At 56.2% G+C, this 15,598-nt stretch overlaps 2 protein-coding genes across 2 annotated transcripts in view; both read left to right on the top strand.

The window, feature by feature from the left end:
• RANBP17 (RAN binding protein 17) overlaps window positions 1-2,341 on the top strand; it is a 164,821-nt gene extending 162,480 nt beyond the window's left edge. The window contains exon 28 of the mRNA XM_050905413.1: window positions 1,939-2,341. Coding sequence (XP_050761370.1) covers window positions 1,939-2,035 — 97 coding nt within the window. The 3' untranslated portion in view covers window positions 2,036-2,341. The remainder of the gene's footprint in view (window positions 1-1,938) is intronic.
• A 10,835-nt stretch (window positions 2,342-13,176) lies between these two features.
• Window positions 13,177-15,135, top strand: TLX3 (T cell leukemia homeobox 3). The gene is given in 4 exon segments (XM_050905415.1): window positions 13,177-13,278; window positions 13,281-13,590; window positions 14,042-14,285; window positions 14,925-15,135. Coding segments are annotated over 4 exon segments (867 nt in total).
• Window positions 15,136-15,598: the final 463 nt, after the last annotated feature.

Genomic DNA, 15,598 nt, shown 5'->3' with positions numbered 1-15,598 from the left:
ATGCCAAGGGGATTCATTTGACTCAACAGTCCTTCACGATTTGGGGGGAAAAAAAAAAGGGAAAAAATGAAAAACTGAGTCAAACTCGTTCTTATAACTAGATAGTTTCTCAGTTCCATATCTATTTATATTTACTGAAGGCAAGAAGTCCTTAAGATAACACTGTTTTCTGAGAAAAACATACTTTGATGTGCATTTTCTCCGAGCTGCCTTATTCTGAGAACTACAGACCTGAAGGACAGAAAGGGGATCGTTCGATGATCCGCCCTAGGCTCAGGGAAGGTGGCTGGGCAGGAGGCCGAGCTCCCCGTCACCTCCAGGCAGGCAGAAGGGATGGTAGTTGGGCAGCGTGGGGAATCCAGCGCTCGGCTGTCTGTGCTCTCCCTGTTCAGGGCATGGACAGAGGCTTCCATCACTTGGGCTGCCAGCAAATATTAGATTTGGCAAACGCTAGATTCAAATATCCGTGGATTTAAAGGGGATTTTCATCTCGAAGCGCTGTGGAGTACTCTCAGATAGGCAGTGGTGCAGAAGCTCTCGGAGAGCTTTTGTGGAAGTGCAGGCAGGGAGGGCTGGGTGCAGGTGTGAGGGGGACAGAGGTATTTCGGTCGAACGAGCAGCTCGTCTGTCTTAGCATCCGCCTGTCTAACTTGGGAAGACTTTTAAGCCATCACTTCCCCAACAAGCAGCATGAGTTAATACGATGGCTTTTCTGTTTTCAGCTCTTGATTTGTAATCCTTCTCAGATTTATTCTGTGGAACAGGAGGCTTCTTTTAACCGTGATTGTTTAAAATTGAGCAGAAATCAATTTCCATTAGTAAGGAAATAAGCACAAATGTAAAAAATTATGAATAGAATAAAGAATAAACTCATAATTGCATCCTGTATTTCCACACGCAGCAAGCCCCAGTTTACCACACTGCTGCTAGACATACCCATAAAGTACAGTACAGTGGAGGCAGGCAGGAAGGATTATTACCCCTGGTCCTGCAAAGAGACCTTTGCTGAGATCCCATCAGTTTTGCAAGCACCTGTCCACACAGTCCTTTGCAGGAAGGAGCCCTAAGGAGCCGTTCTTCGGCAAACTTTATTAGCTTCGCTATAGTGAGCCAGCAAAGTCTGACACAATCAAAGCGAAGAGCATTGAGGCAACAAACAAAAGAACATTTGAAAAACCCTAAATGCAGGGTGCAATATATGTCTGGCATTTTAAATCTTTTTGTGTGTGGTTTTGGGGTTGGTTTTAGTGGGTTGGGTTTTTTTTAATACATAACATGAGATATGATAAATGGCAATTAAACTCTTCGTTTCAGGTAAGGATAGACCAAGGGAGTAGATCAGATTTGGGCTGTCATACAAGCTGAGTCAGAGTTGTCATTCAGTCTCAGGTGTGATGCCACTGGATGGACTTCACGTCCTACACTTGCCAGTAGAGAACTGTTGGGGAATATTTTTGTGAATTCATTCTGTGCCAGATGGGTGATGGTACCGCGGTTCGCTGAGAGACAGGTTGAACTCTGACACCGCTCATGAGGGAGGAAGGTAGGTCTGAGCGAGCCTGGCCGTGATGGCCATCTGGACATGTCCCAAAGAGCCCTTTGCTGGAGGTTTGGGAGAAAGGACATATTCTGAGTCACATGAGATGGAAAGGTTTCTCGTTGCATTCATTTCCCAGCTAACTTTTAAAGTGTTTCACACTGTTGGTAGGCTGAGTTTATAAGGCTGAGTTTGTAATGCTGCCCATACATGTTTATATGCTCATTGTTATTTTATAGGACTGGGTTTTGAGGGCACCTAGTGATTCCGTTTGTGAGTTTTCCTCTGTTTCTTTTTCAATTTCAAATTTACATTACAGTTATTCTTTTTACCGATTCTTGAAATACATCTCTCAATATCAGGTCTCCTTTAACCAAACATTTGGGTTTTCTTTTTCCCAGGTTCACTCAGAATATGTCAGTCTTTCGAAGAGATATGGCTGAAGCTCTGCGCAGCGAAGGGGCCTCGGATCCCGGCAGTTTAGATATGATGAGTTGACAATGACTTTGGAAACAAAGCACTGACTAATAAACCAACTCTGAAAGTTTTCGGACCCTGTTATATTGTTAGATAGATTTTTTTGACACTTGTGAAAATATTTTTTTAAGATATCTTCTGCCTTTTTATATCTCTGGCCTAAATGTAAGGATTTATAATAGCAAAAACAATGGAAAATCAGTCTTAGTTTGAAGAACGTTTTCAGCCTTTCTTATCAAAATTTATTATCCTCTTATTTTATCTTTATGAAACAGTGTAGAAACAGTACTTAACCAAAGAACAAAATAAATATGCATTCCTTCTAAACTTGTATCGGTTAATGATTCTCAGTTCTACACATAATAGTAAATAATATCAGTTAAAAACTCCAAGCTGACTCTGAGGTCATATTTGTTTGAAAATGAGATGAAAGCCAGTACAAATTTTATATGACATCTTTTTGAAATAATAAAATTACTATTTTTCTACAAAATGTTATATATTTCTTTTCAGCACTGGTGGTTAATGACAATGTGGACAACAAAGTAGAAGACTAAAAATGAGCATTTTAGGCTATAAGTATAGCAAGAAAATTGAGAATGTTGCACGTAATAAAATACGAGATGATAGAACAAGCCTTAATGAAGTACTGATGATATTTTAATTTCACAAGTACACATTTTCCAGGTCTTTGGAAATTGAAAAAAACACAGAAGAAAATAAAGTTGTTAAAACACTGTTTAAAAAGAATAAAAATCTATCTACCACTACAAAAAAGAAAGCAGATAGTTACAGAGACTTATGGCCCATATTTAAACGGCGTGTGGCACAATGAAGATGAACGCATGCATCTGAAACAGCAAATTCAGCAGATTTGTCTTCACCTCTCAGAGACTGTGAAGAGTTCGGTGTGTACCAGAACAAAATCCCTCCTCCAGGCCAAAGCTCACGCTTGCTCTCGCCACCCTGGTTGTGGGGAACAACGAGTATCGTTCCGTGGTGGGCAGGAGGTGCTGTGTGGGCTGAGGAAGTACGCAAATGAATTGAAGCAAGATCTAATAAAAATTAGAACTATTTAAGCAATAAGCCAATTAGTTTATAATGTAGAAAAGCTATTATGTGCAATTACAAACTATTGGTATTGGTTTTGAATTGGGTCGGGGTTTTTGGGTTTTTTCTTATGTAAATAATTGATTTCATGTGTTTTTCATGCTTGCTTACGTTTGCCTATTTAGTAATATTTCACCACTGTTTAGATAAGAATGGGAATTTTTAATTGTGGCCAACAGGGAGGAAAAGTCATACCTGTATTTCTTAGAGCTTTTTTCCAGTTTTTTCTTTGCAACTGTTACTTTTCTGCACATTTTTAAATTGCGGGAACTAAATCTGAAAGGAAGTGATTTTGTTCAGCAGTTTTCTGTTTACATTTACGCTCAGCTGGGGAAAGTATTTCATCTGCAGCCAAAGGGTCTGATTTCCAAGGGTGCTGAGTACTTAAGAAAATAATCAGTTGAGATTACTAAAGAGCTGCAGATTTGGGGTGTTTCTACATGCGGCCGAATGCTATGTGCCAAGGTTTGAAAATTTTGTGGAAAGTGTATGATCATTATCAACATGTCAAAGACGTACAAATTAGTACGGTCGTTAGCTTTCCATTTTGGTCCTTAAAGGAAACTGGAATCTGTGCTGCTAAGTCAGATTTTAAAAGCTGCAAAACTGAACTCATGAACGTGTGTGCAGCAATCTGTGTGAGCTGGGGCCTGGGGAAAGGTTTCCCCATGTCACCTTGCCGATGGGCGCAGAGCTCGGTGCCCAGCAGTGCCGCCTCCTTTCTGGCAGTTCTGCTGGATAAACCCTTCCGCAGCCTTGCAGCCCCATACGTTGGCATTAAAGGCTCAGATGAAAGCTGTTGTTCTGTGAGTCTGTTTTCTTTGTCGTACGGTGGAAATAGTGGTTGCATACCATCAGCGTGTGCTCACAAACCAGCCCGTTTACTGGTTAAATTAGCTGCTCTGCTGAGAGCTGAAGCTTGTCATATTGAAAAGGAGAGGACAAAACTCAGCCCTCAGACTTTAGGGCTTGCTTTAATATACAGCTACTGACTCCCCAGAGCGCTCAAGTACGTTTCTGAAATTTCCCTTCTAACACATCCCTTGTTGTAACTTACAAGTGAGATTCTAAAGAGCATCTTATAAACTGGGCAAACTCCAGACACGTATTTGAACAGCGTTTCAACCTTGGTTAACAGTTGACAACAGGAACTTATTTAGAGTAGCTGGTCATATAAATATGCTTGCTTTTAGGTTAGGAAATGGATAGCATAGCAAATAGAGTGTGTTTTATGACTCCAGATTCTTTGTTGAGAGTCTTTACTGTCAGCTTTTTAAAAGGGCACTCTCAAAGTGGGTACAGCCCAGAATTTCCTCGTGCGATTACAAAGCACGTGTAATGCCTTACATGTTTTTTAAAAAGACATAATTGCCTTCAGGGGTTTGGAATTTTTTTTCTCCTTTAAAAAAAAGCGGAAACGATGGAATGGGAAATGTTGGAAAGGAGATGCCACTCAGCCCCTGACCGATTTCAACGCAGGAAACTGATGTGAGCCTGTCTGATGATGCAAACAACTTGGGACTGTAAAATAGGTCTGATTCTCCCCCAAATGCATTTTATATCGTCACAGTGAAAAGCACCGACGGCTGAATCTCCGGTAAGTGTCTGCCCGTCTGCGAGGGAGAGCAAACCACCCCTCCAGCAGCCTTCCACAAGTCAGGCTCTGCTTGCTAGAGCAGGAAAAGGCAGCTTTCTGGGGAAAACGCAAAGTTTTAATACCTTGCCCTGCTTGCATAAGGAGGCTTTGAAGAAACTCAGCCACCCGTATGTGCACACCTTACAAAATAATTCCTTAGACTTGTTAATGTTTTATTGTAGTACGAGTTTATGATGACAGCAAACCTTTCAAACTGTAGAGGGATAACACGCTTCCTTGCCGTATTAAAAAATAATGTTAGTGTAGATTTTATGTACCATAGTTTAGACTGCTGTTAAGAGGCGCTTCTTTGACAACATTCTTTTTGAGGTTTACAGAAAGCATAATAAAATATGTAAGTTACATTTCTACAAACAAAAGCCATAACATAAGTTATTTATAAGCATGAGATCCAAACAGTATCACGATAAATAAACCTTAATGGATACCTGTGGCATCCATCCTAATGGAATTTGCCCAACAAAAGTCATATTTAGTAGAAAAATCTGGCAGCAGCTGCATGTTGGTATATAAAACAAGAATGAAAGAGAGAAGGAAGCCACGTTGAAACACCAGCTGCTTTCCCGGGTTTACGCACGGACCTGCGGTACCTCCCAGCCTTCTCCTTCGACCTGGGGCTGGCGCTGCTGCTCGGGGAGACCAGATGTCTTCGCATCTTTCAGGGTTTGTCCGCGGTACCGGGACGTTCCCCATCGGCATCACTACAGCCTGATTTTATCAGAGGTGGCAGAAAGAAATTGAGCCCCATCTGCCCGTCATCCTCTGTGCTCTCTCCCTTTCAGCGGTGGTTCCTTCCCCAGTGCTTCCCTTGTACCCTCCCCATCTCATCTGGTCTCAGGCGTTCATGGACCGATGCATAGATTCTGAACTAAAACAAAGTTTCGGCTTTTTCAATATGACAGTTAAGTTTACCAACCCCATAAAGATGTGCTTCGAAACGTGAATTGAAACCACTAAGGCATGTTCATCTGTCAGAGGCTGCGAGCCACCTTTAACTGTTCGCTCTGTGAGTGGGGTTTAACTGTTTCCACCCACTGGGACGCAGAGGACAAGGAGGTTTATCGGCATCTGCGTTTGGCCGGCCAGCCTCCGTTCACGGGGCTGGTGCCTTGAGCTCCTCCGGGGAGGGGTACAGGGAACATACCTTGGCTGATGGGGAAAGGGCTGATGAGGGCAGAGCTCAGCTCCCCTCGGCCCTCCCCTTCTGCCTGCGTGGGGTGAAGCTCTCCCCAGCTGGAGCCAGGAGGGGTGCCGCTCTCCCGAGCTTAAAGGAAGGGGCAGAGGGGAATGACCTTTAGACTCCGCAGCACCAGAGCTCTTGCCTCAGAAAAAGAGCAGCTGATTTAACCCTTGTGGGCTGACAAAACTGTGGATCCGCTCTGCTGAGCACCAAGAGCTGAGTGCTTGACCCCGGCGCTGCTCCCCGGGGAGCAAGCTGTCTGCCCGCGAGAGCATGGCCACAGGCGTGACACCCTGGGGTCCCTTTCCATCACCCGGACGTGTCAGCGAGGCCAGTGCTTTGACCTGGGGCCTGTTGGCTGCGGTGGCCCACACCCGGGGGGGCTCAGCCCTGACAAGGAGGACCCACAGTGTCTCACAGGGCCCTGCAGGAGAAGGTACAAGGGTCAGGACTGCATCACCCTCCTGTGTGCACACCTCAACCCCTGCCCGCCCAGTGTGTCCCCCCGGGTGGGCGCAGCTGGGTACAGGCAGAGATCTCAGGCAGCAGCTTGCTGCACGTAAGCTGCTTTTGACCATCCCCTCCTTCCCCTTCCCGTGCCAGGACGCAGAGTACCCGTGTCCATCTCCAGCCTGAACACCGGCATCACCCTGCCGGCCCCACAAGGATGCTACTGCCAGGGCTACAGCTGAAGAACAACTTCTTTGTGTCCTCTGTCGTGCTGACTTCCACATGAATTGTATGTAAACAGTGATCTGCTAAACACTCAAAAATGTGTTGGGTTTATGTGGCAATATCCATCTAGAAAAGGCTGTGGAGAACAGGACTGGCTTTGCCCACTCCAAGATCTGTTGCCAAAGCCACGAGCTACAGCAGAAACATCTCAGCATCTGCTGCTGCTTTCTCGTGCAGCGAGATATCGCCGTTCCCTGTCACCCTATGGGAAGAGACAAAACCTGAAGCAACGGGTGATGCCTTTAGGGGATAGCACGTCCCAGCAGCCGCCAGTGCCTCCTGCAGCCCTGCGCTGGGCTCTGGCAGTGGCGGCCGCTCACAGCAGGCTCAGGCTCACACAGCTTCCCAGCTGCCGGAGTTAGAGACCAGCTCCCAACCTGTGAATTCCTGCGTGTTAAAGGAGGGTCTGAGGACAACAGAGGAGTTTGATATGTGACAGCTGACACGGCCTTTAGCGTCCTTTAAAGAAAGAGGATTTATTTGTGGCAGTGCGACAGCCAGCGAGGCAGCATGAAGATGCTGCTGCAGACGCGAGCTGTAGGTCAGACACCGGTCAAACCCCTCTTTCTCTAAGCACTGGCTTCCAGCTGTTGGGCAGTACCTCCAGTGAGGGTCACAGTGACCATTGCTGGTCCCAGGCCCCAAGGAAGGAGCCTTTGGAGGACCTGGAGCTTCTGGACCCCCGGACGTGCAGGGGGGCGTGCAGGGGGGCGCAGCCCAGGACATGCACAGCCAGAGTGTTGGGGAAGGGGCGATGTGAGAGGAGCTGGAAATGCAGAAATGCAGCTGAACGGATGTACAGGGCCGGCTCATGCTCTGTGGAGCTCCTCGAGGGCCAGCACCGGCTGAACTAAAGCCTCAGCGCAGCAGTTAAGCACCGGTTGAAGCACGTGCTCAGCCGTTTCGGGTGTGATCCAACCCCTTAACTACCTGGGCTCGCTGAAGATGCTGAGCCTGTATTTCCACAGCATTGTCGCAGGCGAATTTGCTGCTGCCGCTGCTGTCTCTGGGGATGAGCTCTGCAGGCACCGCCGGGCACCACAGCCCTGGGGATGGTGGGGACAATTCCTGGGCACCACCGTGACCGGTCGGGTGTGCCCACAGCACTTGCCCCTCTACCCCTACAGCTGCATCGTATACGTAGCAGTTGCAGGTTATATGGCTGTTTAAAGTGTGTGCAGTGGAAGGGCTCCCCAGCTCTGGGGTGGTTTCTCCTCTCCAGCCAGGCGCTGCATCGCAGCCCACGTGTGAGCAGCTGCAGCGGGCGCAGGGGGGTTATTAGCAGCCCCCTGGCCTCCACGCAGCCTCGCAGCGGCTGCCGGAGCCCGACCGGCAGCGCCTGGTGTGTCCGAACGGGCCTCCCTGCCCCTGGGTTTCCTGCGAGAGCATCAATCACGCTGCGGCCCCCTGCTCTCGGGCGGCTGCGCTAGGCAGCTCGGTAGGAACTGCGCAGTAATGCACCATCAATTAACGGCCCATTATTATAAAATGCTGCCTACTGGTTTGAAAAGGCTGGAGGAGCTCCGCAGTGGTTTCTCTTGGTCTCATTCCCAGAGACCTGTCCCTCTCACCTTAGAAAAAAAATGCCTCATTTTAAAAATAATTAATGGTAAACATTAAAAAAAAAAAAAGTGTAATGGATGATTTGGCCCATGCTAGATTTGGACAGTAAATATTTAACCGAGGCTACTTTACAGCAGAGCGGCTGAGCTGCATGGAGGGACGCTGCGTGTGCCAGTCGGGGCTGCATATCCTCCCCGGCCCGTGGGGCTGAGCCCACCCCTGGGGGGGCTCTGTGCTGTGCCAGGGCTGGCACAAATGGCACGGAACCCTTTTGGGGTGCAGCCAGATTTAAATATGTGGGCTGCTCTGGGTCCCTGTTGTGCCACCCGTCGTTGGCCCCAAGGTGGTGGGAGGATGACGGGATGGGAGGGATGCTGGAGGCCACCATGGGGAATGGTCCTTCTCTGTTCAGTCTCCAGCTGCTCGGTGCTGGCTCTGGTCCTAACGGGAACCACTTGTCCCTGCTCCCATGTAGTGTGCTCGTCCTTGGGGAACCTCCAGGGCCCCTTGGTGGGAAGGAGCTCAAGTCCCTCTGCATGCCGTTACCCACCAACCCATGCCACCTCCCTGTCCTCACCACTCATGGGCACTACATGATGTCCTGGCACTGCCGACCACCTCCAGATGGGGATTTCATTTTCCACGGTGCTGGGACGTGCCCAGGAGAGGTACCATCCCCGTCACTCCTCTGCTTTCCAGGAATGGCTGTGGCTACTGAAGCTGCAGCCCTGTTTCTTTCCCTTTGTGGCACAGCCCAAGGGCCTAGATGTGGATGTGGCACATGTTGGTGCCTGCGGCGCGCAGGAGCACGTGCCGGCGGCACAGCTGGGGTCACTGCTGGCAAACCCGCTCCAAATGCGGATACAGAAATGTGTAGTGCCGCGGTGGGAGAGGGGTGCTGGAGCTGCCGCGCTCTTGAAAGGCAGAAGCATTTGGGGTTGGGTCAGTGCGTATTTCATCACGTGTTTTTATTATCTCATCCTACAGGAAGCACTTTAAAAGCTGAACAGTGGCATTAGCCGCTGCCGGGCACATGGAGGGTCCTGTGAGGATGCCCTCCCTGCAGGGCCCTCCGTGTTTCGAGCCCAAAGACATTCCCAGGGCTGAGGAGTGCATGCGCACACCATAACCCAGTGACCGTGGCGGGCTGTGGCACGTCCCCTCCATGTCCCTCCCATGGCAGCCAGGCTTGGCAGCAGCTCTGGGTTTCAGGGGTGGGTGAGGCAGATGCTGCGTCTCTGCCCCCGGTGACTCCCAGTGACTCCCAGTAACAAACTGGGTGGAGGTCCCTTCTGCCCAGTGGTGCCGGGGAGGTGGTCACTCCTCTTACATAGTGTTAATTACATTTTTCCCCCTCTTAACTACGTCCCCCCATGCCTTTGCAGGTGGCTGAGTGCAGCGCTCTCCGGACCCATGCCGCCACGCCAGCCCGGCCCAGGCAGCCCAGCAAAGCCAGCCCAGCCATGCTTCCTGCCAGGGCCAAAGGAGCCGTGCCGCAGCGTGGCAGCGGGGCCGCGCCGTGCTTCTTTCTGCCGGCACCGCGCGCTCGGCACTACATCTCAGTTAATACTCGTACAATGTGCTGTCTGAGTTTTACAGGGAATGACAATGTTTCACCTCTCGCTCCACAGCAGCCTCCCCGCACCCCTCCCCGGCGCTCTCCCTTCCCAGCCTCCCCCTGCCCGCGTGGCTCCGGCGGCAGCCCCACTGGTGCTGTGGGCCTGCCCGGCCACAGGGTGCTGGGTGTGCACCCCGCCCAGCCGGGCACCGTCCCGCTAGTGCTGCACTCGCTTGAACCCCCTGTGCCTGGGTGAAAGGCACCCCTGCAGCTGGCTGCTTGCGGCCAGCACTCGCAGGCTGGCCTCGTGCCATGCCATGCAAAGGCCGTGCTGTGCCGTGCCGTGCCATGCTGTGCCATGCAAAAGCCATGCCGTGCCGTGCCGTGCCACGCCATGCCTGGGGCCTGGCTGGAGCACAGCCGGGTGTGGGACTCTCTACACCCAACTGCACCCCTCTGATCGGGAGCTGCCTCGGCACAAGGCGCTGGGGACACGTTGCGGGTGCCCTGTGCCTGCCCGGGGGTCCCGCTGCCTCCCCCTGCCCGGTGCTGAGCTGGGTCTGGCTCCCCGACGGCACAGAGCAGCCCGGCTTTGGGTGGGCACGTTCGTCCCCGCACCGTGGTCACCCCAGCAGGCACCCGCCCGGCCCCGGGGGTCGCAGCACTGTGCCGTGCCGGGGGGGACCCGGGGACCCGGCTCCGGGCCGGGCCGCGCCGTCGGGGCCGCAGCTCCGCTCGCTCCGCGCCGGGCGGGCGGGGGGGTCCCGGGGGGGGCCGGGAGCGGAGCCCGGCAGCGCGGCCCGGCCCCAGCGAAACGCGGCACTTGGCAAAGCGGAGGCGGTTTTTGGGTCCGGAGCGGTGCCGCGGAGCTGCGCGGGGCTGCGCGGGGCTGCGCGTCCCCCGCCCGCGGAGGGGCGAGGGAGACGAGGCGGCTGCGGGAGAGCTGCATTTAAGGATACCATACGTCCCGGGTTATTAATTATAAAACATAATTAAAGTAAAACTGCAGAACGTCAACATATTAAATTTAAAAGCTAATATTAAAATAGAGTTAATATTTAATAAGGTAGCCGAGCGTTACAAAGCTGTACGCTGATACTCTATATTTAACTGTGTAAAACCAGGAGAGTTTTCCCAAAGAAAAATGTATTGTTTAGCTGATTATCAAAGACTCTGTGATATATTATCCATTTCACAAAAATAATATAGATATCTTTTTAAATATAGTAATAAAAACATACTAGCGCCTTTTAAATATACTATTACTTACCACCCCTTTTCATATTGTACTATCACAGACACTTTGGAATTGGTTTAAAAGCACATCATTCATTATTCAAAGCTCATCTTTGCATATTATTCCAGCTCAAGTCTGCCAGGCTCCCTGTGAAATCGTTCACAAAATTGATAACAGCAGACACACACGCAATAAAAAGATAGCCTTGGGCAGCCCGAGTTCCCATTATGCAGATCAAGCTGCAATTTTCTCTAACAAAGCCTGCCCTGATTCAGGACTGGGTGTCACTTTATTTATTTATTTATCCTCCCCCGGTTGCCCTTCTTCCCCCCCCCCCTTCATCTTCCCTTTCCCCCCTCCTTTTCTCTCTCTCTCCCCCCGCCTCGCCGCCTCCCCGCCCTCCCCGCCGGGCCGGCCGGAGCGGGGCCCCGAGGGCCGGGCGCCCGCGGCCGTTCCCGGTGGCTCTGGGCGGCCCCGCCCGGCCCCGCACCATCTTGCCGGGATCGTGTCAATCCGATTCGCTCCGCTCCGGGGGAGCGGCGGCTGATGGCGGCTCCGCTCGCACCCGCCGTACCGAGCGGGGAAACAATCCGATTAGGCTGCCCGGGGCCGCGGGTGGCACCGGGCGGTCCCCCCGGGGGCGGGGGTGGGTGTTTAATAGCCGTGTTAATGACGGCCGGGCGCGGCGGGGCGGGCGTCCCCCTGTGCCGTGAGCCGGGGAAGCCCCCCACCCCCCCACCCCCCCGACGGCCGCCGGCAGGGACGCGCCTCCGTCGGGGCCGGGAAACTTCAGCCGGCAGCTCCGCAGCGGCCGTCGGGGCCCGTCGGGGCGAGCGTCGGGGCCCCCGGCGGGACGGGACGGGGGACGGGAGGCGGGAAAGGCACCCCCGGCTCCGCTTTTGCCGTGGGGCCGCGGCGGCGAGCGCGGCGGGGGAAGAGCCGGCGGGGAGCGGGCCCGCGGCCCGCAGGTGCCGCCCGCCGCCGGGCGGGCTCCGTGCGGCAGCGCCGGTGGCTCGGCGGGTCGGTCCGCGTTCGCTGCCGCTGCCGCTGCAAGGATTCGGCGCGTTGCGGTAATTGAATCCTAAGGTTCGAAAACTAATCAAGTCCCTCCTGTCACCGCTCCGGCATCCCGGGATCGCCCTGCCAGGTGCTGATCAAATGCCATTACATTCTATTAACAGGGAAATTCTATTCCCCGTTTTCATTTCCCTTTATAAGAGGGAAACTAAGTAAATGCGGCTGAACGTTATTTAATTTTTAACGCCTTTAGTCCAATTTGGACGTTAGGGAGCGTCTGCAAACTCGCTCGGCGGCCGCGCCGGGCTCCCGCTGCCTGGGCGCTAATTAAGCCCAAACGGAATCTCGCCCTGCGGGGTCCCGGGCACCCCCTCGCCCCCCCTCCCCCCCCCGCCGCCCGGCCCCGGGCACCACCTCGGGCCGCCGCTCCGCGCTGCCGTCGGGGCGGGCGCCCGGCCTCGCCGTTCAGCGCGGCTTGCCGCCCGCCCGGGGCCACGGGCGGCGGCGGGGTTGCCGGGACCGAGGCGGGCCGCGCAGGGCCGCCCCGGGTGGGCACCGCGGAGCGGCCGTCGGGGGGTCGCGGCTCCGGCGGGCGGGCGGGGGCCGGGAGGCGTCGGGCGGCTGCGCCGGCCCCGCGGGGCGCGCGGAGGGAGCGGGCCGGCGGCCCCGACGTGCCGGGCGGCCCGGCCCCGCGGCCCGGCCCGCCGCCCCGGCCCCGACGGCGCCCCCCGCCGCCCCGCCCCCGCCCGCCGCCGCGCGGCCCCATTGTTCGTGCGCCCCAGTGATGTCACCGCGGCGGCGGCGGCGGCGGCGGCGGGCCCCCGCGCCCGGGCGCGAGGCCGGTGCCGAGCGGCGGGAGCCAATGGGAGCGCAGAGGCTGGGCGGCGGCGGCCAATGGCGGCGGCGGGGGCGCACGCGGCGCGGGGCGCGCGGCGGCCCCGAGGAGATGACGGGGCGGCTGCCGGGGCGGCGCGCGCTCGGCAAAGTTTCCGCGCGGCGCACGCCGGGGCCGGCCGGGCCCGCGGAGCGCGGCGGAGCGGCGGCGCCTTTATAGCGGGCGCGGAGGGGCGCGCGGCGGCGGCGGTGGAGGAGGAGGAGGAGGAGGATGGATCCGCCGGCGGGCGCGCAGGGCCAGCACCAGCACGAGCCCATCAGCTTCGGCATCGACCAGATCCTCAACAGCCCCGAGCAGGAGAGCGCTCCCCCGCCGCCCCCCGGGGCCCCGACGGCGCGACCTTCCTGGGCGGCCCCGGCGGCCGCGGCGGCGCGCCCTACCCGGCCCTGCCGGCCCCCTTCCCGGCCATCGCCGCGCCCTTCGAGGACTCTGGATCTTACAGTGTGAACCTCAGCCTGGCCCCGGCCGGCGTGATCCGGGTGCCGGCGCACAGGCCCATCCCCGGGGCCGTGCCGCCGCCCATCTCCAGCGCCATCCCGGCCATGCCCGCCGTGCCCAGCCTGGGCAGCCTCAACTTCCCCTGGATGGAGAGCAGCCGGCGCTTCGTCAAGGACAGGTTCACAGGTAAGGCGCCGGGGCGGAGCGGGCGAGCCGCGCCGCGCCCCCGCACCCCCCCCCCCCCCCCCCCCCCCCCCCCCACCCCCGGCAACGAACGGAAAGGCAAATAAAAAATAGAAAACGAAATAATAGTAGTGATAAGAATAAGGATAAAAGCGAAGGCGGCCCGCTGGATGGTTCCCTCCCCCGCGCTCGCAGCGATCCGAAAAATCCCTCTCCTTCCCGGCGTGGATAGCGCGGCCGCCCCGGGGCTGGCGGCGGGGCGCCCCGGGAGGCGGCCGGGCCCCGGCTCGCCGCCGCATCCCTTCGGCGAAATGTGGAAGCGGGACCTCGGGGAGACACGGTCCCTTCGGGGAGGGGGGCGCGGCGGGCGGCCGTCGGGCAGAGCCGCGGCCCCGGGGGGGCGGCCGGCACCGTGGGGGCGCGGGGCTGACCCCTGTGCTTCCCACCCGGGCAGCGGCGGCGGCGCTGACGCCCTTCACGGTGACACGGCGGATCGGGCATCCCTACCAGAACCGGACTCCGCCGAAGCGCAAGAAGCCGCGGACGTCCTTCTCCCGGGTGCAGATCTGCGAGCTGGAGAAGCGCTTCCACCGGCAGAAGTACCTGGCCTCGGCCGAGCGCGCTGCCCTCGCCAAGTCCCTCAAGATGACGGACGCCCAGGTGAAGACCTGGTTCCAGAACCGGCGCACCAAGTGGCGGTGAGTCCCGCGCCCCCGGGGCCGCCCCGTCCCGCCGCCGCCCTCGGCGGAGCTTCCCTGCCCGCCGCCCCCGGGAAGCCCCGGCTCCGGCCGGGATTGCACCCCTCGCTGGCTCCCGGCAGCGAAACGGCTGGGGGTGAATTTTTATTTATTTATTTATTTATTATTATTATTATTATTATTATTATTATTATTATTGTAGTTACTCATTTTTATCGTTTTCTTTCTTATAGTCCCCCATTCGGAAAACGGGGGATCATTCGTAAAAACGAGGGATTATTCGAAAAACGGGGAATTACTCGAAAAAAACGGGGGAATGTTGGGAAAAAGGGGGAATATTCCGAAACAGGGGATTGTTGGGAAACGGGGGGTTTCCAGGCGTTTCCCGCCGCCCGGAATCCCTCCGTTACCGGCCGAGCGGCTGCCGCCCGCCCGGCGGTGCCCAGCCCCGGTAGGAAGCGGCGTGCCGCCCCGCTGCCCGCCGGAGCCGCGCCGGCCGCCCCGCGCCTCCTCCCCGCGGCCGGCGGCGCCCGATTCCCGCGGTCGCGCCCCCGGCACCGAAACGGCCGCATCCCGCGGAGCCCCGGGCGGAGCATCCCGGGGCGTCCCGGGGCGCGGGCTGAGCGTGTCCCCCGGCAGGCGGCAGACGGCGGAGGAGCGGGAGGCCGAGCGGCAGCAGGCGAGCCGGCTGATGCTGCAGCTGCAGCACGACGCCTTCCAGAAGTCGCTGAACGAGTCGATCCAGCCCGACCCGCTGTGCCTGCACAACTCGTCGCTGTTCGCGCTGCAGAACCTGCAGCCCTGGGAGGAGGAGAGCGCCAAGATCCCCCCGGTCACCTCCCTCGTCTGACCCGGCAGCCCGGGCACGCAGCGGACTCGCCCGCGGAGCTCGGCCGGCGGCTCCCCGCGCCCCCGGGGCCGCGGCTCGCCCCAGACGGGGCGGGCGCGGAGGCGGCGAGCGGCGCCCGCGGGGCCGGGGCCGGGGCCCGGGGAGGGCCGGGGCCGGGGCGGGGGCCGGGGCCGGGGCCGGCGCGGCGCTTCCCCGAGGCCGGCGCGGAGCGGAGCCGCCGGGCGCTGCCGTCGCGGGGCCCCGCGCTCCGCTTGTATATTCGTGTCGATGTTCCACTAGGAAGGGAAATATGTCACTTTTTGTAAGAAGTGTTAATAATTTAATTTATTTATGCATCGAGATTTTGGGCACTATTAATATGGAATTATATAAAACCTCGATTATTTATATCGAAATCTGAACATAGGTATTTTGTGTTGGCTTTGGAACAAAAGGCTATTTTTTTTTTCCTGTTCTGAGGATA

Source organism: Gymnogyps californianus, chromosome 14 (assembly GCF_018139145.2).
Source record: "Gymnogyps californianus isolate 813 chromosome 14, ASM1813914v2, whole genome shotgun sequence".
In the NCBI taxonomy this organism is placed as follows: Eukaryota; Metazoa; Chordata; class Aves; order Accipitriformes; family Cathartidae; genus Gymnogyps; species Gymnogyps californianus.
The sequence above is the reverse complement of the archived record's forward strand: the minus strand, read 5'-3'. Positions and strand labels throughout refer to the sequence as shown.